Source organism: Salvelinus fontinalis, chromosome 33 (genome assembly GCF_029448725.1).
Source record: "Salvelinus fontinalis isolate EN_2023a chromosome 33, ASM2944872v1, whole genome shotgun sequence".
Taxonomy (NCBI): domain Eukaryota; kingdom Metazoa; phylum Chordata; class Actinopteri; order Salmoniformes; family Salmonidae; genus Salvelinus; species Salvelinus fontinalis.
Genome location: NC_074697.1, coordinates 49,717,762 through 49,741,694, shown reverse-complemented (window position 1 = coordinate 49,741,694; position 23,933 = coordinate 49,717,762). Strand labels below are relative to the sequence as shown.

The 23,933-nt window shown below is 41.6% G+C and overlaps 2 protein-coding genes across 6 annotated transcripts; both read left to right on the top strand.

Moving 5' to 3' along the window:
- The first annotated feature begins 1,989 nt into the window (after positions 1-1,989).
- LOC129832478 (presenilins-associated rhomboid-like protein, mitochondrial) lies at positions 1,990-12,894 on the top strand. Its single transcript, XM_055896584.1, has 10 exons — positions 1,990-2,103; positions 2,977-3,196; positions 3,353-3,493; positions 4,159-4,207; positions 4,552-4,647; positions 5,736-5,885; positions 5,984-6,054; positions 6,131-6,232; positions 7,661-7,758; positions 9,715-12,894. The coding sequence occupies exons 1-10, from the start codon at positions 2,033-2,035 to the stop codon at positions 9,836-9,838; spliced, it is 1,122 nt and encodes a 373-aa protein (XP_055752559.1). The 5' UTR covers positions 1,990-2,032; the 3' UTR covers positions 9,839-12,894.
- A 1,179-nt stretch (positions 12,895-14,073) lies between these two features.
- LOC129832477 (claudin-10-like) lies at positions 14,074-23,351 on the top strand. Of its 5 annotated transcripts, none has more exons than XM_055896581.1 (6): positions 14,074-14,331; positions 18,807-19,041; positions 22,091-22,255; positions 22,404-22,485; positions 22,623-22,736; positions 23,044-23,351. In XM_055896581.1, the coding sequence occupies exons 2-6, from the start codon at positions 18,825-18,827 to the stop codon at positions 23,138-23,140; spliced, it is 675 nt and encodes a 224-aa protein (XP_055752556.1). In that variant the 5' UTR covers positions 14,074-14,331; positions 18,807-18,824; the 3' UTR covers positions 23,141-23,351. The 5 variants fall into 5 exon arrangements, with proteins under 5 accessions (XP_055752556.1, XP_055752554.1, XP_055752558.1 ...); XM_055896579.1 differs by having other exon boundaries at positions 18,799-19,041; XM_055896583.1 differs by having other exon boundaries at positions 14,074-14,335.
- The last annotated feature ends 582 nt before the right edge of the window (positions 23,352-23,933 follow it).

The following is a 23,933-nucleotide window of genomic DNA, read 5'->3' as shown; positions in this document are numbered from 1 at the left end:
CGGACCCATTACGGATGCAGGCAATGAGGCAGTGTTCACTGAGATCCTGGTTGAAGACAGCAGAGTTGTATTTAGAGGGAAAGTTGGTCAGGGTGATATCTATGAGGGTGCCCATGGTTTCGGATTTAGGGTTGTACCTGGTAGGTTTCATGATAATTTATGTGAGATTGAGGGCATCTAGTTTAGATTGTAGGACGGCCGGGGTGTTAAGCATATCCCAGTTTAGGTCACCTAACATTACGAGCTCTGAAAATAGATGTCAGGTTTTGGCCAGGACTGTTCAGGTTTTGGTCACTAGATGTCCCCATTGCACCTTTTTTGTACCTTTTGTTTTTCCTTGCTCTAATTATTGTTTGCACCTGTGTCGTTCCCTTGTTAGTATTTAAACCCTGTGTGTTCCTCAGTTCCTTGCTCAGTGTTTGTATGTTAGCACCCAGCCCCAGCCTTGTTCTGAACATATGATTCTCTTATTGGATTTTCCAGAGGTTCTCTGGTTTAGTTCTTGTGTATTTTTGAGTAGTCTTTTGAGGTTTGTTTTTTCCCTGCTGTTTTTACCACTTTGTGGAGTTTCTTTTTTTATATTGGAGGATATCCATTTTGTGCTTCTTGGCTTTATGTTTGGACATTGTGGATTTAGATTCTTTGCCTGACGATTTTGTTCTTTAATTAAACCACCATCTCTAGTACTGCTGTGTCTGCCTCATCTTCTGGTTTCTGACGATTATTAGTGACTGTTTCTCGCACCGGGTCCTGACAATAGATGGGAGGCAATCAATTCACATATGGTGTCCAGGGCACAGCTGGGGGCTGAGCGGGGTCTATAACAAGCGGAAGCGGTGAGAGACTTATTTCTGGAAAGGTGGATTTTTAAAAGTAGAAGCTCAAATTGTTTGGGCACAGACCTGGTTAGTATGACATAACTCTGCAGGCTCTCTCTGCAGTAGATTGCAACTCTGCCCCCTTTGGCAGTTCTTTGGTGTTAAACGAATCGGGGCAAGAAATGTGAATTGTTTCGCTCTCAAGAAAAGGGTGCCATTGAAAGGAGTGATTTCTGGGGTAGCAGTAAAAGTTGACCAACTGAAGGGGAAGATTCCAGTGTTTGATGCTGGTCGTTTGGTGCGACAGACAGGGTGGCGAGAGTGGTGAAACAGAAGTCATTGTCTGTTCTTTTGAGTTTTGATGTTGAGTCTGTCCGACAAAGTGATGTTAGGATATATAAGTTATCCTGTACAAACTTTTGTACCGAATACATTATGCTGTTACAGGTGTCAAGCTTATAGGCATGTGGCAGCAGTGTGTATGAGGGAGGTTCCTAGGTGTGCAGAAGGGCATGAGACAAAGGAATGTGTTGCATTGGGGAAGGTAGTGGTGTGTTAATTGTTGGGGTGCCCATGGGGCTGGGGATCAGAAATGTCCCATGCGAGAGGGGCAGGTTGAGGTTTCCAGGGTTAGAATAGTGCAGAAGTTGTCATATGCTGAGGCAACGAAGAAAGAGAGGAGTGGTGTGAGTAATAGATATGTACAGAGGAATAGGCCAACAAGTGATATATGTTTCAGTTAGATTGGATTTTTGGCATTTATAGCAATGGTTATCAACTGTACCGCAGGGATGGAATGTAAGTCGCAAAAAGTGAAGGTTTTGGTGGCAGCTGCAGATAAGTTTTTGGGTGTGTGAGACTTGACATCAGAAGGGTTACAGGGTGTGTTAAGTGGTGATGTCCCAACCTTTCAGGTTGTTGGCATGAGGTAGGATTACATATATTTAAATAGTTAAGTAGGGTGGTGTTAATATATATTATTATTATAAATATATTTTGTGAGTGTAGCGTTAGATGGTAGGGTATTTGTTTATTTATTTTTTCAAGCAAAGTATACGGGAGTTGTACTCCAGTCTAGTATGTGGCGGTAATGCAATATATTGGATGCCAACCCGCCGTTAAATCTCATCGAAGAAGCCATAACTCACTTCTGTTTAGCCGTTCTAGAGTGTTGACCCGGTAGCGAATGTAGGAGGGTCAATCGGGTCACAAGCATGTCGTGGAGGGGATGTATTTTAAGATTGGCTAGGGATGACATTATTTGTATGGCAAAGAGAGGAAACAGGTATGGTGTACAATATGCATTTTGACCATGGCTGAGCTCTTCAACAACCTTGACCACTGATATATGTGTTGTCAGTCGTGAAAAGATAGCTACAACTCAGCTAGCGGCTGCCAGAGCTAGCAGGTTAGCTTGACGATGAACAGCTCATCCCTTTGAAATATGTTGCTAGTGGTGCCACGGTCCACTAGTCTTTGCAACCTGTCAATTCACAGTTGTAGTACTATTTGGGGTTGCTTGTTACTTCAGTCTTCCCACTTAATTATTGTTTGAGTTGGCTATTCTTCTGTGCCATGTAGCTAGCTATTTCTTTGGGAGCGCCCAAAAGTCCTTTGTTGTTGTTTACGAATTCTGCCATGTAAATATGAAAGAATCACCAGCTCCCTTACCTGTGTTTATTCACTGTTAGCACAGTATTTCTTAATCCTAGTCCAGGGGTCCCAAAGGGCTGCACATTTTGTTTTTGCCCTAGCACTACACACTTGGGGTGTATTCATTAGCAACAACTGTAGCAAAACGTTTTGCAAAGGAATAATTTTTGTAATGAAAACTAGATACTATCAGTTTGGTTCCTATTGAATACAACCCAGATTCCACTTATTGCTTAACATCAAACATTTGATTAGTGGAATCAGGTAGTGCTAGGGCAATAACTCCACTCCCTAGGAACAGGATTAAAAAAACACTGATTTAAGCAGACACTCTTTTCCAGAGCAACTTAGTCAGTGAGTAAGTTCCTCCCTTTTACTTTCAAAATGACTTCTCTTCTCTCTAGAAAGAGGATTCAAACCATTTCTCCTTTTACGCTGATGTTATTATAGCTAACTAATTGACCAATCATCTGTCTCTTACTCTTCACTGTTCATGTTTTCCTAGAATCACCCTCAACACTCAACAGAGATGTGGCTTCAAGAAAGCAGTGAAGGAGACAAAGACCAAGAAGGGGGTCATAGAGGAGACGGGGCCCTCACACACAGAGCCCAGTGAAGGGCTCATCCACAAGAGGGGTGCGTCTCCCCTCGTGGAGCCCTCAGTGGCATACACACACTCCAGGAGCTTTGGCAGACTGGTCAAGCCCCTGGTGTTCACAATAGGGGTAGGTTTTTAGCTCTTTCTTTTACTAAACAAACACAACTCAATATAACTGTATTTCTTGTTACACACTTTTACTGTTTCAAACACACCTCTATAGGTCTATTGCCAGATTCAGCACAGCATTGACAGGGAATAAAGGGGATTAACACCATGTTAGTTTACAGGCTGTTCATTTGGCACAGCGGCCATCTGGCAGTATGAGTCACTGAAGTCCCGGGTCCAGAGCTACTTTGACGAGGTCCGGGCCGACTGGTTGGAGAAACTACGGCCGCAGAAACAGGGGGATCTTCGCAAATGGGTGAGTCCTTTTTTAATTTTTTATACCATGCCTCATTATTTTGTATACATTTTTATTGATACATTATACAGGAAATGGATAATTTTGCTGTCACAGTACTCGGCCTCTCCCCACAACATACACAAACAGTACAACATGCTGGGAGCAGCACAGGGTCCCTGGAATGGGGTTAGGGTGTATAGTCTCCCCCATTTGTAACTGAAAGGGATATGAGGGTTACGAGGAACAATTCTGATGCGCTGGATTTTGTGTCACTGATTATTTGGACGAATTACTATTTTGCGGGGCTGGCATCTTTCAAGTTTCATAACGAAAGGGGTTGATTTGTCCCAAAGGCGGACGATGATTTCAGAGGGGGTGTGGACTTTGCCACTCGCACTAGGTTAAATATGTCAAGGCTCCCTCTTTCTTTTCTTGCTCAACTGTTCACATTGATGTCTTAGCGAGTTGATTCCCTATGCTGGGTCGTGTTTATTACTACACGCAACAGAATAAATTATATATATTTTTTAACATTTTGCAACAGAAAACTAAAATGTATGTTTATTATTGGACCAGGTTGTCCTTCCCAGTTTCAGTCAGTTTTATTCTGTTTGGTGCCTAATGAACACGACCCAGGTTTCACTACATTGTGTGGGCGTTTTGTCAAACTGTTTCTGTTACAGATCAACCAGTGGTGGAACAGCTTGAGTGAGGGCCAACGCACTGTTGCAGGTTAGTCTGTACTGAAGCCCATAGATTTTGTTGTCCTCTCAATAGTAACTAGTTGATACAGATAATGATTGTCACTTTCACTACTACCCTCTATCTCAAGATAATGTATACTTTTTGTCTGTATGAGAGAAATTTGTCCTGCTTTATACCCAACCACTTTGATACACAAACACATTAGATTGGAGCAGACTGCAGTCGCAGTGCCCAATGAGCAGTTTAGGGGTTTAGGTTCCTTGCTCAAGGGAACATCCCGCCATCTTTTACCACCCTTCAGCACCTCCCCTCACCTCTTTCATTATCCACTAATCTCTCATTAATTCAGTATTTTTCTACTCCTCTCTCAGGGATCATAGCTGCTAATGCTGTGGTGTTTTGCTGTTGGAGAGTGCCATCCCTCCAGCGCTCTATGATCAAATACTTCACATCCAACCCTGCCTCCAGTGAGTAGGGGAGACTGTCCTATCCTATAGCAAATACGCTAAACTTGATCTCTGCTTCAGGAAGTGTTATTGTTACGTTCCGCAGCAAGAAACATAAGGGGGAACAAACCGAGTCACTGACAACAACCAAAACGAAACAGGTGGGGTTTTAGGAGGCGGTCTGATGGACGCGCATGGGGGGTGTCCACTGAAAGTTGACTAGCAACAACATTTGGAATCTAAAAAACACCCAGCATGGGTGCCCACTAAGTTTGCCCAAGAACACGCAAAAACATTTTAAACCCACACAACTTAAAAGACAGGAAGCAAAACAAAAACAGGGAAGATCAGATAAAGGATTTTGTCTAGAAATCAAAATAGGGAGAGCCAACTAAAGTTCTTAACCCTCCACATAACTGGAGCACTGGGCCAGCCACTCTTAAATATCATCTGGGTCAGCACAGGTGAAGCACCTTCCGACTAACAAGATGGACAAGCCAGCATAGGTGTAACGTATACTGACCAACGAGGTGACCCCAATCGGCGCGCCCAACGTGCGAAAGTGCTATACGCACTAAAGTCCAACCTCAAAACTTAAATGGAAAAACCTGTAACCGTAATCAAGTGTCAGGATTATGGCCATGAGTTTTTCTTCGCCACGCACCAGGAAGAGCAGCTAATGGGGATCCATAATAAATACAAATATGTGACCTAACCAGGAAAATCTCGGGAGCCCTTGTTCTAGGCTATAGTTTTTCCTGGTCCGGTCAATCAAGACATTTTATTGCTAGTAACACTGACAGAGGCAGAGATCCAGTTTATTTGACATATGTCATAGATTTTGTAATATTAATTTAACTCACCTGAACTCTTACAGTAAAAATCAGCATAAAAAATAACAAATATACAGCTTTTACAGCCCAAATATAATCTGAAAAAGACTTGTCCAATAAGAAATAGTGCGGACAGTAGCAAACCCTAGCAAAACACTTAGCAATTAAAATATTTCTTATCGGACAAATTCAGGTAAATCGCTCCCCGTTTAGACCTGTTTAGTTCCTAATGAACACTTCCCTGATCATCTCCTCCTGTCTGTACCCTACCCACAGAAACCCTGTGTTTCCCCATGCTCCTGTCCACGTTCAGCCACTACTCCTTCTTCCACATGGCGGCCAACATGTACGTCCTCTGGAGCTTCTCCTCCAGCATCGTCTCCATGCTAGGCAGGGAGCAGTTCATGGCCGTTTACATGTCTGCAGGTACCAGCGCGTGTGTGTGAGAATGTGATAGACAGATTACTAGTCCTGAAGTACAGACTTATTTTCAGATAAATAATCAATCATCTCCTCATTGCCAGGTGTTATTTCTACGATGTTCAGCTATGTATGTAAGACAGCCAGCGGGCGCTTAGGTCCCTCTCTTGGAGCGGTAAGCACCGACATTTTCGACTTCCTGCGGAATTTCCCTTTACTTCCTGTCTCTGACATCACTTTCTGTCCTCCAGTCAGGAGCCATCATGACAGTCTTGGCTGCCGTCTGTACCAAAATGCCAGAGGCTAAGCTGGCAATTATCTTCCTCCCGATGTATGCTTTCTCTGCAGGCAATGTGAGTGAACAACCCTTACAGCACACTTAACCACACAGAGGCTACCTTCCAATTTTCTATCCATGAGAAAATGGTGCATTTCTATGTTTTGTAGTACAAAAGATGGAGGAAGGTAAGTGTTTCCAATGACGTCATCAACCAATGAGGAGGCAATGCCTACTCACAATTGGTCAAAACAACACTGTTTTTCCAATGACATAATTTGTACATTCCTCAATTTTTTCCCCTACAAAACATTAACACCATTTTCACATACTGTATGTTGATGTTGGGGTAGTGCTGGAAATTATGAATATTAATACAATTGTGAAGTTTCCCTTTAAAAGTATTGGATTGATGCAAGCATAGATGGAAGTTTTCACCATATTCCTCATACCCATGAGGGGGAGTGTACTAAAGGCTGGGAATTGCCAGGCACCTCACAATACAATATTATCACTATACTTAGGCGCCGATATGTATTGCGATTTCTCCGATGTCTATATGTATTGATTCAATACTGGGATTTTATTGCTTTTCGATGTTCCAAACAAATTGCTGCTGTAGAGGGACAAGAGAGCCATGAGAACGAGTTTTGATCAGTCACGGAAATAAAAGTGCTGATAACAAATTGGTTCCCTATTTAAAAAGAAAATGGAGAACAAGCTATGAAGGAAAAATAGCTAACGCAAAAATCGTATTGCGCTATTGTCAAAATGATACGATATACTGTCAAATAAAATCCAGATATTTTACTATCTATTTATTTTATTTTTTCCATCGCTATAGCGTACATGTGTACAGTTCAGGAGGAGGGTACAGAATCGCAATGTCGTCATAAACAAAGCATTTTGGACCCGTTATGCTACTTGGGGATTTAGTGTTGTTGATATTTTGAGGTTTTTGTTATGTGTTTTGACAATTATGATTTGACTTATTGTGGCTGTGTGAAATGTTTTAGTAGGGTGTCTTACGTGACCTGCTGTGCACACTTACTGAGATAATCAGTAACCTAGCTACCAGCAACTATCATTTTCAAGGAAAGGAGGAGACACATCGAGCTAGTGACTAGAGTTCAAACATTTCCCAAGTTTATGCAAATTTCAGCAACCGCCTGACAGCCAATCGGGAAAGGGCAGCTCTTGCTAGCAAGCTTTGACATTAACTAACAAAAAAATTGCCATCATGCATGCTGTTTTAAGGATACCCACCATGGGAGATCTCAACGACTTAAATAATCCCTAAGTACCCCCCCTTACTAGATCTGACTTTGCTGAAAGCTACTTTATTGAGGAAAATGTACTTGTCCTTCCTAGCTATCTTAAGATGAATGCACTAACTGTAAGTCGCTCTGGATAAGAGCGTCTCAACGACTAAAATGTAAGTGTGAGTCCAGGAATTTCTTTGTCCTATTTATTCACACCATCCGTTTTCTCTTCTCCTGTCCAGGCATTGAAAGCCATAGTAGTCATGGACACAGCTGGCCTAGTTTTAGGATGGCGGTTCTTCGACCACGCGGCCCATCTAGGCGGAGCTCTTTTTGGCATGTAAGTCAGCTTCAAGTCCATCTGTCTGCTCTCACACACTCATCCACGTTGAAACTGGCTGTTGCACAGGCCAGCAACAAAATATCTCAACATCTAGGTCAAGCTAGCTGTCTTTGACATCTTCTCCATTATACCCTGGCTTTGCTGATTTTGTTTGGGAGGCACCCCCCCCCAAACTGCTCAGGTGCGCCACTCTTCTTACCCAATGTTGCTCCCAACCTATCGTGTGCATGTGGTATTGGGTCAGGTACTTCGACAGGTGAAAATGTATGAATTAAGATCTATTATTTTAGTCTCGTTTGAGCTCTGTCCGTTCTACCTCTCTTCCTATCTCTATACAGTGCATTTGGAAAGTTTTCAGACCCATTGACTTTTACCACATTTTGTTAATTTTATTTTAGAATTGATGAGTAAAATGTTTATTTAATCCATCTACACACAATACCCCATAATGTCAAAGTGAAAACAGGTTATTTAAAATTTTTGCAAATGTATTAAAAAATGTAAAACTGAATACCTTATTCACATACGTATTCAGACCCTTTGCTATGAGACTCGAAATTGAGCTCAGGTGCATCCTGTTTCCATTGATCATCCTTGAGGTGTTTCTTCAACTTGATTGGAGCCCACCTGTGGTAAATTCAATAGATTGGACATGATTTGGAAAGGCACACACCTGTCTATATAAGGACCCACAGTTAAGAGTGCATGTCGGAGCAGAAACCAAGCCATGAGGTCGAAGGAATTGACCGTAGAGCTCCGAGACAGGATTGTGTCGAGGCACAGATCTGGGGAAGGGTACCAACACATTTCTGCAGCATTAAAGGTCCCCAAGAACACAATGGCCTCCATTATTTAATGGAATAACTTTGGAATCCCCAAGACTCTTCCCAGAGCTGCCGCCCAGCCAAACTGAGCAATTGGGGGAGAAGAGCCTTGGTCAGGGAGGTGACAAAGAACCCGATGGTCACTCTGACAGAGCTGCAGAGTTCCTCTGTGGTGATGGGAGAACCTTCCAGAAGGACAACCATCTCTGCCGCATTCCACCAATCAGGCCTTAATGGTAGAGTGGCCAGACGGAAGCCACTCGTCAGCAAAAGGCACATGACAGCCCGCTTGGAGTTTGCCAAAAGGCACCTAAGGACTTAAACCATGAGAAACAAAATTCTCTGGTCTGATGAAAACAAGATTGATTTATTTGGCCTAAATGCCTAGAGTCGAGTATGGAGGAAACATGACACAATTCCTACGGTGAAGAATGGTGGTGGCAGCATCATGCTGTGGGGAGGTTTTTCAGCTGCAGGGACTAGGAGACTAATCAGGATCGAGGGAAAGATGAACGGAACAAAGTACAGAGAGATCCTTGATGAAAACCCTGCTCCAGAGTTCTCAGGACCTCCGATAGGAGCAAAGGTTCACCTTCCAGCAGGACAACAACTCTAAGCACACAGCCAAAACAACGCAGGATGGCTTCGGGACAAGTCTCTGAATGTCCTTGAGTTGCCCGGACTTGAACCCGATCAACATCTCTGGAGAGACCTGAAAATAGCAGTGCAGCGACGCTCCCCATCCAACCTGACAGAGCTTGAGAGGATCTGCAGAGAAGACTGGGAGAAACTCCCCAAATACAGGTGTGCCAAGCTTTTAGCATCATACGCAAGACAGCTCGATGCTGTGATCGCTGGCAAAAGTTCAACAAAGTACTGAGTAAAGGGTCTGAATACTTATGTAAATGTGATATTTCAGGATATGTTTTTTATTTTATTTGCAAAACATTCTAAAAAAAATGTTTTTGCTTTGTCATTATGGGGTATTGTGTGTAGATTATTGAGGGGGGGAAACTATTTAATCAATTTTAGAATAAGGCTGTAACATAACAAAATGGAAAAAGTCAGTGGGTCTGAATACTTTCCGAATGCACTGTGTTCCTCACCTATTTTTTTCTTTTTTTAACAGCTGGTACATCATGTATGGCCACGAGCTGATATGGAAGAACCGCGAGACCTTAGTGAAGGTGTGGCACGACCTTAGGACAAAGGGTCCTAGTGGGGGAGGAAATGGTGGCAGCGGCCCCCAGTAGAGCGCACTGGACTGGGTGAATGCATGTGGATGGACTGGCCTTGGCTGATGTGTAAATTACCAGATTACAGAAGAGTGTCAATAGCATCAACAGCCTTGCTGGCCACACAAACCAAAGCCCAACTCTCCATTTACCCCCAACACACAAGCTCTGTTTGTCTCTCACTCTCTGTCTCTCATAAAAATGCCATTTGCATTCAGTGCTCTCTCGCTTTCTCTCTCACACACACACTACATAATAATGCAGGGATTTTGTGTGTTTTTGAGAGAAGAGGAGAGGACACACTGTTGAGTTACACTGGCCTGTATTCACAGTGTTGATCTAGGATTAGTTTAGCCTTTTAGATCCTAATGATTATAGGTGAATACGGAACCGGGAGCCTACAGGTCACCATTATTTCCCCAAATGCTGAGGTGGAGGACTAAACCCTAAGATACGAAAACCATACGATCACGAAACCCCCTCCCACTGTCAGTTCAGGGGATTGCTAGAGAGCTACATTGCATTCGGAAAGTATTCAGATCCCTTGACTTTTTTCACGTTTTGTTACGTTACAGCCTTATTCTAAAATGTATTAAATTGTTTTTTTTTCTCATCAATCTACACACAATACGCCATAATGACAGAGCAAAAAGTTAGTTAAAAAAAAAACATTTATGCAAATATATTGGAAGTAAAAACAAATTGTTCTTTTTTTTTAAAGAATTTAAAAAAATATCACATTTACATAAGTATGCAGACCCTTTACTCAGAACTTTGTTGACGCAGTTTTGGCAGCGATTATAGCCTCGAGTCTACTTGGGTATGACGTTAAAGCTTGGCACACCTGTATTTGGGCAGTTTCTCCCGTTCTCTGCACATCCTCTCAATCTCTGTCAGAGTGGATGGGGAGCGTTATTGCACATCTATTTTCAGTTCTCTACAGAGTTGTTCGATCAGGTTCAAGTCCGGGCTCTTGCTGGGCCACTCAAGAACATTCAGAGACTTGTCCCGAAGCCACTCCTGTGTTTTCTTGGCTGTGTGCTTAGGGTCGTTGTCCTGATGGAAAGTGAACCTAAGCCCCCAGTCTGAGGTCCTGAGCGCTCTGGAGCAGGTTTTCATCAAGGATCTCTCTGTACTTTGCTCCGTTCATCTTTCCCTTGATCCTGACTAGTCTCATAGTCCTTGCCGCTTTAAAACATCCCCACAGTATGATGCTGCCAACCACAATGCTTCAGGTGCCAGGTTCCCTCCAGGCGTGACAAGGCCAAAGAGTTAAATCTTGGTTTCATCAGACCAGAGGATATTGTTTCTCATGGTCTGAGAGTGATTTAGGTTTCTTTTGGCAAACTCCAAGTGGGCTACCATGTGGCTTCCATCTGGCCACTCTACCATAAAGGCCTGATTGGTGGAATGCTCTAGAGATGGTTGTCTCTCCCTTCTCCACAGAGGAGCTCCAATCAGGTTCTTGGTCACCTCCCTGACCAAGGCCCTTCTCCCCCGATTGCTCAGTTTGGCCGGGTGGCCAGCTCTAAGAAGAGTCTTGGTGGTTCCAAATTTCTTCCACTTAAGAATGATGGAAGCCACTGTGTTATTGGGGACCTTCAATGCTGCAGAAATGTTTTGGTACCCTTCCCCACATCTGAGACTCAACACAATCCTGTCTCGGAGCTCTACGGACAATTCCTTCGAACTCATGGCTTGGTTTTTCCTTTGACATGCACTCTCAACTGTGGGATCTTTTTTTTATAGACAGTTGTTCCTTTCCCAATCAATTGAATTCACTACAATTTGAATTTGCCTCCCAAGTTGTAGAAACATCTCAAGGATGATCAATGGAAACAGGATGCACCTGAGCTAAATTTCGAGTTTCATAGCAAAGGGTCTGAATACTTATGTAAATATGGCATTAGTTTTTTTACTTGTAATACATTTGCAAAAATGTCTTGGCCTATTTTTTCTTTGTCATTTTGGGGTATTGTCTTTTTTTTCTCTTTTTTTTTACCTTTATTTAACTAGGCAAGTCAGTTAAGAAAAAATTATTATTTTCAATGACGGCCTAGGAACAGTGGGTTAACTGCCTTGTTCAGGGGCAGAACGACAGATTTGTACCTTGTCAGCATGGGGATTTGAACTTGCAACCTTTCGGTTACTAGTCCGTGTGTAGATTGATTGGGGGGGATTATTTAATCCATTTTAGAATAAGGCTGTAACAAAATGTGGAAAAGGTGAAGGGGTCTGAATACTTTACAAATGCACTGTACAGTGTCAAAACCAATGATGTCACATCTACATTTGTTTTATATGATACACGTGTATATGATGTCTACAGTCAAAAGACTCATTATTCTCTGACCTCTGCACACCCCAAATGTTTTTATTTTTGCGTGTGAAATGATGGTGTTTGTTTCGCACCTCTTGTTTATAATTTCATCCAGCTATGAAAATGGAAGATAATGGACTTAAACACTGAGTATACAAACCATTAACAACCTCCCCTGCCCTTTACCCTCACAACAGTCTCAATTTGTCGGGCATGGACTCTGCAAGGTGTTGAAAGCGTACCACAGAAATGCTGGCCAATGTTGACTCCAATGCTTCCCACAATTATCTAGTTGGCTGGATATCCTTTGGGTGGTGGACCATTCTTGATACACACGGGAAACTGTTGAGCGTGAAAAACCCAGCAGCATTGCAGTTCTTGACACAAACCATGGTGCCTGGCACCTACTACCATACCCCGTTTTAAAGGCACTTAAATCTTTTGCTTGCCCATTCACCCTCTGAATGGCACACACACACAATCCATGTCTCAATTGTCTCGAGGCTTAAAAAGTATTATTTAACCTCCTCCCCTTCATCTACACCGATTTGAAGTGGATTTAACAAGTGACTTGAAGGGATTATGGCTTTCACCTGGTCAGTCTGTCATGGAAAGAGCAGTTCTTTAATGTTTTGGAGATTCAGTGTATGCACAGGAATATTTGTTTTTGATTTAATCATTTTTGTTTGTTATTGGAACCAAATAAAAGGTTTATTTAAAAAATAAATAAAAATGTGTCTTGTGTTCCAGGCTATGGCTCTACTGTGATCTGTCCATTTCTACTGTATTTACCATGGTAGGATTGCATTTCTATTTACTATTTCCGCATGTCTATCAAACTGAGAAAGGTGATGGACTTTGCTCCCTCTTCAGTCCTTCCCCCACCAGTAAGCCATTAACTAAGCCATAAAGCTTTTCAGTAGCAGGAATTACAGATACAGTTGGGCAGGCTTTGTACTGCTGAATTACTGTCATCTGGATACAGGAGGGAAGTTACTCATGCCTTTATCAGAAGTCATGTGCCTTTTTGGTGGTGTTTCATGATGTCATATTAATTGGAAATTGGCATAAACAGGCATTTGAATTGAGCTTTTTAAGCATTTTGGGCTTAAATGGTCATCTCGGATTCACTGTAGCTTTGGTGCTGGTGGGTTAGGATATTGATGTAACATAAAAAAAAGAAAATGTCCAAAGTCCACAAACGGTCATTGGGGAAAAAGCCAGAGACACTGTGTCTGTTAAGGTTTATAGATGAGGAGAGGAAGTCTTCTCTCATTTCTTCTTCCTCTAGACTCACTTTAACCCCATTTGTGATGCTTGTAAAAATGGATGAGAATGGCCAATGTTTATGCTGCCGTCAGTGTCAAAACAGTATTTAGCAAATTATCACCGCTGTCTTTTGCTCAGAAGGAGATTCTCCTTTAAAAGTGCTTCCCAAATAGCACCATGTTCCCTTTATAGGGTACTACTTTAGACCAGGGCGCATAGGACTCTGGTCAAAAGTAGTGCACTATACATGTATAGGGAATAGGTTGCCATTTGGGATGAACCCTTAGTCATTTTGACCGTAACTCTGTATCATTGTGCCCTTAACTGTGTATCACAGGGTTTGGTTCAATTCCATTTAAATTCATTCAGTGAATTTCACTTGACTTGACAAAGTTTAAATGGGAATTGACCCTGGTGTATAATACAATTGTGTGTTTGAGAAAGTGAACAGTAGTTTCTCTGAGTTTTAGATGTGTTTCTTTTCAGTGTGTTCGTGCGTAAGGTTCTTGAGGTTTGGACCAAAGTAGTGCAAGATATAGGGAATGAGGTGCCATTTGGGACACAACCCATTAAACCCACAGTGCAGCTCTGGGGGAGAGTAGTAGACCACGTGCAGAGGTGAGCATGTGTGCTCATAGTGGGAGTTCGTTTTGAAGGGTCATTGATCCACCCGATACCCAAATATCACCTTAGTGGGACCACAGCCTCTGTTCCAAAAAATACCCTTCACTTTCTCTTCCTCCATCTTACCTATTCCATAGCCAACCAGGGAAACAGAAAACTGATTTTAAACACCTGAATAGAACAAGTGGATAGAAACACAAACTAGACTCGAACAACAGAGGATACAAAATACCACTCAACCACACAGTAGACACCGCAACAAAGACCGAAAGTTCAAGTCATTCTCATTACAGAAACAGTAGGTACATTGGTTTACTTTTCCATTTCTTTGTTTGAGAGATTGGTTTATACAGGATGGTGTAACATAGTCTTAGCAAACAATTCAATTCCTTGCTATTAGAATTCTCTAAACATTTTAGACGGATTGAGTTTAAATTGTTCAATGTTATACACATTTGGACATTTTGAATTGAACTGTTGTTTGATTTGCTAAAGTGAAAACTTTCAATGTTCCTTCCCTTCGATCACTTTACTAAAGATAGATTTAGTTCGTGACTTAATAATATATTTCCCCTGAAGCACTGATTGGTTCACACTACCCAACTGGGGAAAAATGGTGAACCATGTCCCCATTACATGCTTTTGTGGTTGTAAACTGGTTTTCTGGTTGAGAAGACATATAATCAGTTTACAACCATCTGATGTCTGTTACAACCAGGTAAAGATGCCTTTTTCATGCCTTCAGAAAGTATTCATACCCCTTGACTTATTCCACATTTTGTTGTATTACAGCCTGAATTCAAAATTTATGAAATATGTTTTTTCTCACACATTGACATACAATATCCCATAATGACAAAGTGAAAACATGTTTTATTATTTTTTTGCACATTTATTGAAAATTAAATACAAAAATATCCAATTTACATAAATATTCACATCCCTTTGAATTGACACTCCAAATTGAACTTGGGTACATCCAATTTGCTTTGATCATCCTTGATGTCACTACAACTTGGAGTCCACCTGTGGCCAATTCAATATTTTGGACATGATTTAGAAAGAAACACACCTGTCTGTATAACTTCTGACAGTGCATGTCAGAGCAGGAACTATACCATGGTGGACAATGGAGTGGCCTCCCCAAAGCCCTGACCTTAAACCTATAGAAAATGTGTGGGCAGAACTGAAAAAGCATGTGCGAGCAAGGAGGCCTACAAACCTGACTCAGTTACACCAGCTCTGTCAGGAGGAATGGGCCAAAATTCACCCAACTTATTGTTGGAAGGTTGTGGAAGGCTACCCGAAACATTTGACCCAAGTTAAACAATTTAAAGGCAATGCTACCAAATACTAATTGAGTGTATGGAAACTTCTGACCCACAGGGAATGTGATGAAATAAATAAAAGCTGAAATAAATAATTTGCTCTACTATTATTCTGACATTTCACATTCTTAAAATAAAGTGGTGATCCTAACTGACCTAAGACAGGGAATTTTTACTAAGATTAAATGTCAGGAATTGTGAAAAACTGAGTTTAAATGTATTTGGCTAAGGTGTATGTAAACTTCCGACTTGAATTGTATATCTGGGGACAGGTGTAAAACAATTTCTAGTGTTGAAAGTTTCCAAGAGCACAGTGGTCTCCATCATTGGGAAATGGGAAAAATTATGGACTTTGCCTAGAGCTGGGTAAGAAGGACCTTGGTTAGGGAGGTGACCAAGAACCCAATGACCACTCTACAGAGTTCCTTGGCTGAGATGGGAGAACCTGCCAGAAGGACAACAGTCTCTACAGCACTTCACCAATCTGGGCTTTATGTGAGAGTGGCCAGACGGACGCTACTCCTGCGAAAAAAGGCACAAGATTGCTTGCCTGGTGTCTGCAAAAAGGCATGTGAAAGACTGAGATCAGAAGGCAAAAGATGAGACAAAAATGTAACTCTTTGGCCTGAATGCAAAACGCTATGTCTGGAGGAAACCAGGCACAGCTCATCACTCGTCTAACACCATCTCTACCATGAAGCATGGTGGTGGCAGCATCATGCTATGGGGATGCTTTTCACCAGCAGGGATTGGGAGACTGGTAAGGATAGATGGGAACAATGAATGGGGCCAAATACAGGCAAATCCTTGATGAGAACCTGCTTCAGAGTGCAAACGACCTTAGCATGGGGGGCAAGGTTTACGTTCCAACAGGACAATGACCCCAAGCATACAGCAAAATCAATGCTGGAATGGCTTCCAAACAATAATGTGAAAGTTCTTGAGTGGCCCAGTCAAAGCCCATACTTGAATCCCATTGAAAATCTGTCGAAAGACTTGAATGTAATTATTCACCCCCACTCCCCAGAAAAACTTCAAGGAAGAATGGGAGAAAATCCCCAAATCCAAATGTACAAAGCTGATACAGACATACCCAAGACTCACCATCAAAAGTTGCTTCTGCAAAGTATTAACTCAGGGGTGTGAATGCTTATGGAAATGTAATATTTCATTTTCATTTTCAATAAATTTGCTAACATTATTTAAAACATATTTTAACTTTGTCATTATGGGGTATAGTGTGTAGATGGGTGAGAAAAAATAAATATTTAATCCATTTTGAATTCAGGCTGTAAATCAAGGGGTATAAATATTTGCTGAAGGCACTGTATGTTGGTGGGTCAGATAACGTGGTTTTAGCAACCGGGAAAATACTTTATCAAAACCCCCCTTTTTTTTTTAATATATATTTTTATAGAACATATAAAAATATACAAATTACAAATTGAACAGATACATCCCCCTATATTTATTGAAACAACTCCCTCCCTTTAACAAACAAAAACAGCATGCATACAAAAATATAATAAATGTACGATTGGAAATAATAATATATAAATGTACACAAGTACACATATACAAACACAAAAATCTAAACTATCACAACATACTATCCCTTCCTACCCATACCCTCCCGTATCCCGTTGGCCAAAATTCTTACTCCTGATCAATAGAAGGCAACTGTTCAAAAAAGGAAATTAAAGGCTGCCATCTCAAGAAAAAGTTATCAGTACATCTTCTCAGAGTGTATATCGTTTGTTCTAAGTGTAGAAAAGACAGATCTTTCAACCAGGATGATGCATTGGGAGGTTTGAAGGATTTATAGTTAAGCAAGATCGGCTGGAGGGCTATAAGGGAGGCAAACGTTACAACGTCTGCTTCACTTTTAGTGAGACTATGCAACAAAGAAGAAACTCCAAATATAGCTATTAGAGGACGAGGCTGCAGGTCAATATCTAGAATTTTCGAGAGACTATTTTTTTTAAAGGATGACCAGTACTCAGACAGCTTAGAAGACAAATAAAACATATGGGTGTCTGCAGGAGTGAATGAACATCTATCACGTGTCATTTGTGTCTGGGAGGAGTTTACTTCGTTTTTCTTTGATGTAGTGAATTCTGTGCAAGACTTTGAACTGAATGAAACTTAACCCGAGCACATGAGGATGTGGAGTTAACCCTTAGAAGAGCCTCCTCCCACCAGTCATCTGCAAGGTCAAGTTCAAGTTCACTACCCCAGTCCGTCTTGATTTTGTTTATTTGAGAGGGTTCAGAGGACAGCATAATGTCATATAATCTAGAAATCCGATCTTGCCGATTCCACGGGATGGACAAAATCTCCTCTAGCAACGTCTTGGGAGGTAGTTGAGGAAAGGTGGGAAAATGAGAGCGAACTAAGTTACGGGTTTGAAAATAGCGGAAAATATTAGAATGAGCAAGATTAGATTTAGCTACGATCATTAAAACTGACAAACGTCCCATCTAAAAATACATCTTCGAAACAAACCAAACCTCTCTCACGCCACAAAATAAACGCCTGGTGCGGTAGAGATACTCTTAATGATCGGCTATGAAAAGCCAACTGACATTTACTCCTGAGGTGCTGACTTGCACCCTCGACAACTACTGTGATTATTATTATTTGACCATGCTGGTCATTTATGAACATTTGAACATCTCGGCCATGTTCTGTTATAATCTCCACCCGGCACAGCCAGAAGAGGACTGGCCACCCCTCATAGCCTGGTTGCTCTCTAGGTTTCTTCCGAGGTTTTGGCCTTTCTAGGGAGTTTTTCCTAGCCACTGTGCTTCTACACCTGCATTGCTTGTTGTTTGGGGTTTTAGGCTGTGTTTCTGTACAGCACTTTGAGATATCAGCTGATGTAAGAAGGGCTATATAAATACATTTGATTTGATTTTGATTTGGTGTTTGGAGGGTATAAATAGTTGGTTGATACAGATAGGGTTTAGAAGAGAAGGGGCAGAAGTCTAAAATGTTGACAAAATTGTCTCCAGATCTTCAAAGTAGAGTGCACAATGGGGTTTCCCGTATACTTTGAAGGACAGTGGGGCACAAGCAAGAGCAGAAAGGATGATTGGCAGGATTGTGCCTCTAATGAGCACCATTTGGTACCTAGAGCATTACACCAGACCATAATCTTTTGAATATTGCCTGCCCTATAGTAAAGCAGTAAATTTGGAAGTGCCAATCCTCCATCTTGTCTCCTTCTTTGAAGTATTGCTCTATGTATCCTAGATGATTTGCCTGCCCAGATAAAATGACTGATGTCCTTATACAACTGTCATACAACCTGACCATGATGACATACAATATATCATATTGAAGACAGTGCAACCAGTTTTGCCTACTGGAATATAGTTAACACTACATAACTAATACAAAACAAAAATAGTTTGTTGTGGCTTCTCTCTTCCCAGTAAATCAGCCGGCAGGACGGACCACCATGCTTTTAGCCTTCCAGGTCCTGGGTCTGTCTTTAGGGGTGATTGGCTGGTGTCTGGAGAACAGCTGCACTAATTCCCATTCCTGGAGGGTACGCAGCCATTCTGGGGCTGTCACAACCAGCAACTGGCAGTTCGAGGGCCTGTGGATGACCTGCGCAGCCACGTCCCTGGGCTCTGTGCAGTGCCAGAGGTACAAGACTGTACTGGGGCTACCAGGTGAGAGACACATGCAGGGCTCAGTGCAATACTCACATGCAGTATTAAAGGGGAAATCTGTAGTTTAAACAACAGCTAAAATGGTATTGATAAACAGCTGAGGAATGGTGTTAGAGAAATGTAACCACTTTCAAATTCAAAGACAGAGCTGTGGATTCAAGGACTGACCATCCAAACTATAAATTTAACCATGTTTTGAGGCTATATAGTCTTTGTTTGCAATTACATTGTTTAACTTTTTTTAAATGTTGTGTTCTGATGGAGTACGACAGTTGAACTAAGCTCATGAGGCATTTATAGTTTGTAGTCTTCAAAAAATCTATGGGTTTATGTTATTCATTTAAAAGTCAAAAATTTGCTTACAGATTGCCAGGATTTATTTTTCTATGATCAAATACAAATCTTTGAATGTTGTAAACATCTTCTTCGGTTATCACATAAACATACTGGTCGATGCCGTCAAGTTCCAAAATGAGTAGTATGTATGCACGGACAGTAGTTTGTGGGCAAAAGCACTGTGTAAACATTGCAATGGTGGTTTTCGATTCAATTCCAGCCAAGAGTGACCCAGCAGTTAGATATTGGCTGCTGATTAAAATACTTGATGTAGTTTTACCCTTGTCTAAAGTGACTGTGCTGCTTTGATAATTGTCCATACAACACAAATTCATTAAGAAACTGAGAAAAGATCTGAAGTATTTACATAACAAAAGTATTGTGTAGATGAGACTGACATAGAGTATCTGTGAAATCAATTATAGTAGGCCTGTAGTACAGTGTCCATATTAGGACAGCCAAAGTCTAAGCAGAACTTTTTGAAGCTGTTCTCATATTGACAACGTAGTACGGTAGTATTTTTTACTTCCTTACCTACGTGACTGTCACTTTCAACTGTCGATCACTACACTGAGGTATGCAGGCCATATGGTCTTAGTTTCAGGCCATGAAGGTAATAGGGGTTGTAAATCGCACAAGTATCATTGTATCATCGCTCGGTCAATCATTGACAGTCACACTGACCTTGGTTTCCTTTCATTGTGTGTGTGTCAAATCAAATCAAATGTTATTGGTCACATACACATGGTTAGCAGATGTGAATGTAGTGTGTAGCGAAATGCTTGTGCTTCTACAGTGCAGTAATATCTAACAAATAATCTAACAATTCCCAACAACTACCTAATACACACAAATCTAACAAGTAATCTAACAATTCCCAACAACTACCTAATAAACACAAATCTAAAGGGGTGAATGAGAATATGTACATATAAATATATGGATGAGCGATGGCCATAGGCAAGGTGCAGTAGATTATATAAAATACAGTATATACATGTGATATGAGTAATGTAAGATATGTAAACATTACTAAAGTGGCATTATTTAAAGTGGCAACGTTTAAAGTGACTAGTGATCCATTTATTAAAGTGTCCAGTGATTGGGTCTCCATACAGTATATACATGTGATATGAGTAATGTAAGATATGTAGACATTATTAAAGTGGCATTATTTACGGGGTGTGTGTGCCTCTATGACACTGCAACAGACTCCTAGATAACCACACATTCATAAGAATGAAGAACTGTAGTCAGAACCGTAGTCACCCCACCACCAAAGGTCAGAGTGCTTTCATTGTTACAGAGAGAGATATTAAAAGAGTATTGTCTAACCTGAATATTCTAAGGAGACACCAATGGCAAACACCAATGGCAGGTACTGTATCTATTGTGAAACTCCTGATTTAATAGTTGAGAAAGTCAAACAGTGGGTCAGGATGGGTGTCATCGCTTTCGATGAACCAATCTAAACCAATTTCGATGAACCAATCTGTCATATTGTTTATCTCCTTAGACCACACCTAAGCCCTAAACCCTGGTCACCGTCACCTTATAGGTGAAGCCTCTCTGGTTTTTACACGCCTCTTATTGCTTTACAACCCCTGTGCATAGACTAAAGTTCTCTGCATTTGAAAGAAGACAACAGACATCCAGCACATTGGAGACCGAGCAAGGACATAGAATAACTCGCATATCTCGTGAGGCCATTTTCAATCATCCTGTGTGACTGAGGGTTTCAACCTCAAGAGTTTAGAAGCCTTTTCCCACACCTGTGTGTGTCTGCTCTGGGTGATCATGTCGACGGCAGTGGAACTAACTGGGTTTTTGTTGTGCGTGGCAAGCTGGCTGCTCACCGGCTCCTCACTAGCCAATGACTACTGGAAGTTGTCCTCGGTGTCTGGCAGTGTCATCATATCCACACGCCAGTTCCAGAACCTATTTCACTCGTGTGCCGAGAACAGCGCCGGCATTAGGAACTGCAAAGACTTTGAGTCTCTGCTCGCTCTGCCTGGTAGGTACTGGACTGACTACTACTCCCAAACCGGACCAATAGATAATCTCCAAAACCTGTCCCAAACAATATCGGCAAATTAGATTGACATCCCTGGTCAAAGGGAACTCTAAAGGGAAACGTTTCCTGCTTCTCTATGTCACTGGCCAACTCAAATGGTTAATGTTATGTGATGCGGTTTTTCTGTGTAAAGGTCAATCAATTACAAACAACAGCCTTAAATAGTCCGTTTTGTTAGATTCCTGATGTTGCCAAATGTTTTAAGAATTAGAGGAACACAATGTCTTCATATTTTCAATTGAGTGTCTCTTCAGCAAACATGAATGATCCATGTATTGGTACAGTTATGTCTCTTAGACCCATGCTACATCAGAGTTAAAGCCTCCATTTGTCTGTTTTGTAGGCGACATACAGGAAGTTGATCTCAGCCTTTAGCAGTGTCTAACAATTAAAAAAGGCCACCAGCACTCGCTTGATAGCAGCAATTGAAGTCTGTTTATTTTCTCTAGGCAACATGTCCCACTAGTACACCCTGCAAACGTTTCTGCTATGCCTTCTTCAGTGCGTGTGTGTGTTGTTAGACACGCAAGAGGATAGAGTTGAGCACATTTCCCTCCCTCTCCAAGTCTCAGTCTACTCAGGCTCTCTATCGATCCAATGTCTGTCGTTGACTGGAACTCTGTCGCTTCCTGTGTTCAGGCTACATACAGGCATGTCGAGCCCTGATGATCATCGCTCTGCTCCTGGGTCTAGCGTCCATCATTGTGTCAGTGCTGGGGCTGAAATGCACAAAGATCGGCAGCACTTCTGAACAGGCCAAGGGCAAAATCGCTCTGACAGGCGGAAGCATGTTCATCTTATCAGGTGTGTCCCCAACTCCCAACTGCCAGCCTCATCATCTTTATTCAGTTCTCCTCTAATCTTAGTACCAATCTCTCTCTCTTCTCCCCCCCCCCCACTCCGCATCTCTCTTCTGCCGTTTATCAACCATCTCAATCTGCCTCTCCTGCAGGCCTTTCCACCTTGACTGCTGTGTCATGGTACGCTGCGCGGGTGGTGCAGGAGTTCCATGATCCATTCTTTGCAGGAGTAAGGTGAATACACATCCCAAAAGCTGAAAGTACTGCCTGCAAATTGGCGTTCAAATTAGGGCCAGGAGTTTTTCCCGGTCAGGTCACATCAATCAATCAATACCATTTTCATAAAAACCTTTTAATTCTCTGTCCATTAGGTTTGAACTGGGTGCAGGTCTATACATGGGTTGGGGAGCTGCCTGTTTGGCCATTCTAGGTGGGGTCATGCTCTGCTGTTCCTGTAAGAGGGGTCCACCAGGACCAACCACAGGGTGAGTAATTGCATTCACTAAGTTGAGTCCCAAATTGCACCCTAATCCCTATTTAGTGCACTATGTGGCTCTGGTCCATTTGGGATGTAACCAAAGACACTTCCTACTCCCAAAGTTATTGGCAAGCTAACCATTATCCTACCAAAACCATGGTCTTGGTTGGAAAAAGTGAGGACAACACTATCTCAGGTCTCAAGGCAGGTGATAGGCTAGCCAACACTAGTCAGCTAGCGATTTCCCATCTGTTACATGAGCTAGTCAAAGAAAGCATTGTTGTCCAATCTATTGTACCCTACTTGTCTTACAGGGGATATTCATACAACTACTCCAAAACAAGCGGTGCACAACAGATCTACAGGGGAGCAGCTGTGTCAGAGTCTGGGAGTTCAAAAGCTTATGTTTAAAGCAGTTTAAAATGTGTGTTCTTTTTCAATCTAATTGTTTGTTTGTCTGTTTCCATTTGTTTCTTCACCAAAGTGTGAATTTACTGGTTTGAATGTGCCATTATATATTTTTGTTTGTTTTGTTTTTGTTGTCTTGAGTTGAGTCACTGTGAATATTAATGCAATGTTTATTACTTTCAAACGTATTGAAATAAAAACATTGTTCTGTTGATGATTATTGTTTTATTGATATTGGATATCCAAATGAATGGAAAAGATAAGCTATGCCACAACTCCAAATGAATGGATAAGATACCCACTGGGCACTGACGTCTAATCCACATTGGTTCAACGTAATTTCATTGAAATGACGTGGAAACAACGTTGATTCAACCAGTGTGTCGCCAGTGGGTAAGCATCAAATACAGTACTTACCTGAATTTTAGTCAATCCTGTGATTCGAAACTGACTGATATGTTCAAGTAATGTCTTGTGATCGCTCAGCTTCCTGCTGGACATTTAAATAAATACTCCACTCAAAATAAAAACAATTATATTCTGTTATTTACTATTTAACATTTCATCTGATATGTGTCAAACCCAGATACTTGGGTCAGAATCTGTTGTACAAATCTACCGTTGGACTGCTTCAGACAAGGTAAAATAATAATTGATTAATGTAACCGGCGTCACTGCGCTAAATGACCCGTTTCACTTCCTTCCTCAAGGTTCTATAATAAAAACATGTTTGAACATCACTGTCCACCAACTGCCATTTAACCAGCACGACCACTGTCTGGTTTCAGAAGACTGT

What these genes read in the sequence shown, in the direction of transcription:
- LOC129832478 (XM_055896584.1), top strand. Translation starts at nt 2,033, where the DNA reads ATGTCGTGGAGGGGATGTATTTTAAGATTGGCTAGGGATGACATTATT. An exon ending in CACATCCAACCCTGCCTCCA is followed by an intron (nt 4,648 to 5,735) that starts GTGAGTAGGGGA and finishes CCCTACCCACAG; the next exon opens with AAACCCTGTGTTTCCCCATG. An exon ending in TAGGTCCCTCTCTTGGAGCG is followed by an intron (nt 6,055 to 6,130) that starts GTAAGCACCGAC and finishes TCTGTCCTCCAG; the next exon opens with TCAGGAGCCATCATGACAGT.
- LOC129832477 (XM_055896581.1), top strand. Translation starts at nt 18,825, where the DNA reads ATGCTTTTAGCCTTCCAGGTCCTGGGTCTGTCTTTAGGGGTGATTGGC. An exon ending in GACTGTACTGGGGCTACCAG is followed by an intron (nt 19,042 to 22,090) that starts GTGAGAGACACA and finishes TCCTGTGTTCAG; the next exon opens with GCTACATACAGGCATGTCGA. An exon ending in CCATTCTTTGCAGGAGTAAG is followed by an intron (nt 22,486 to 22,622) that starts GTGAATACACAT and finishes TCTGTCCATTAG; the next exon opens with GTTTGAACTGGGTGCAGGTC.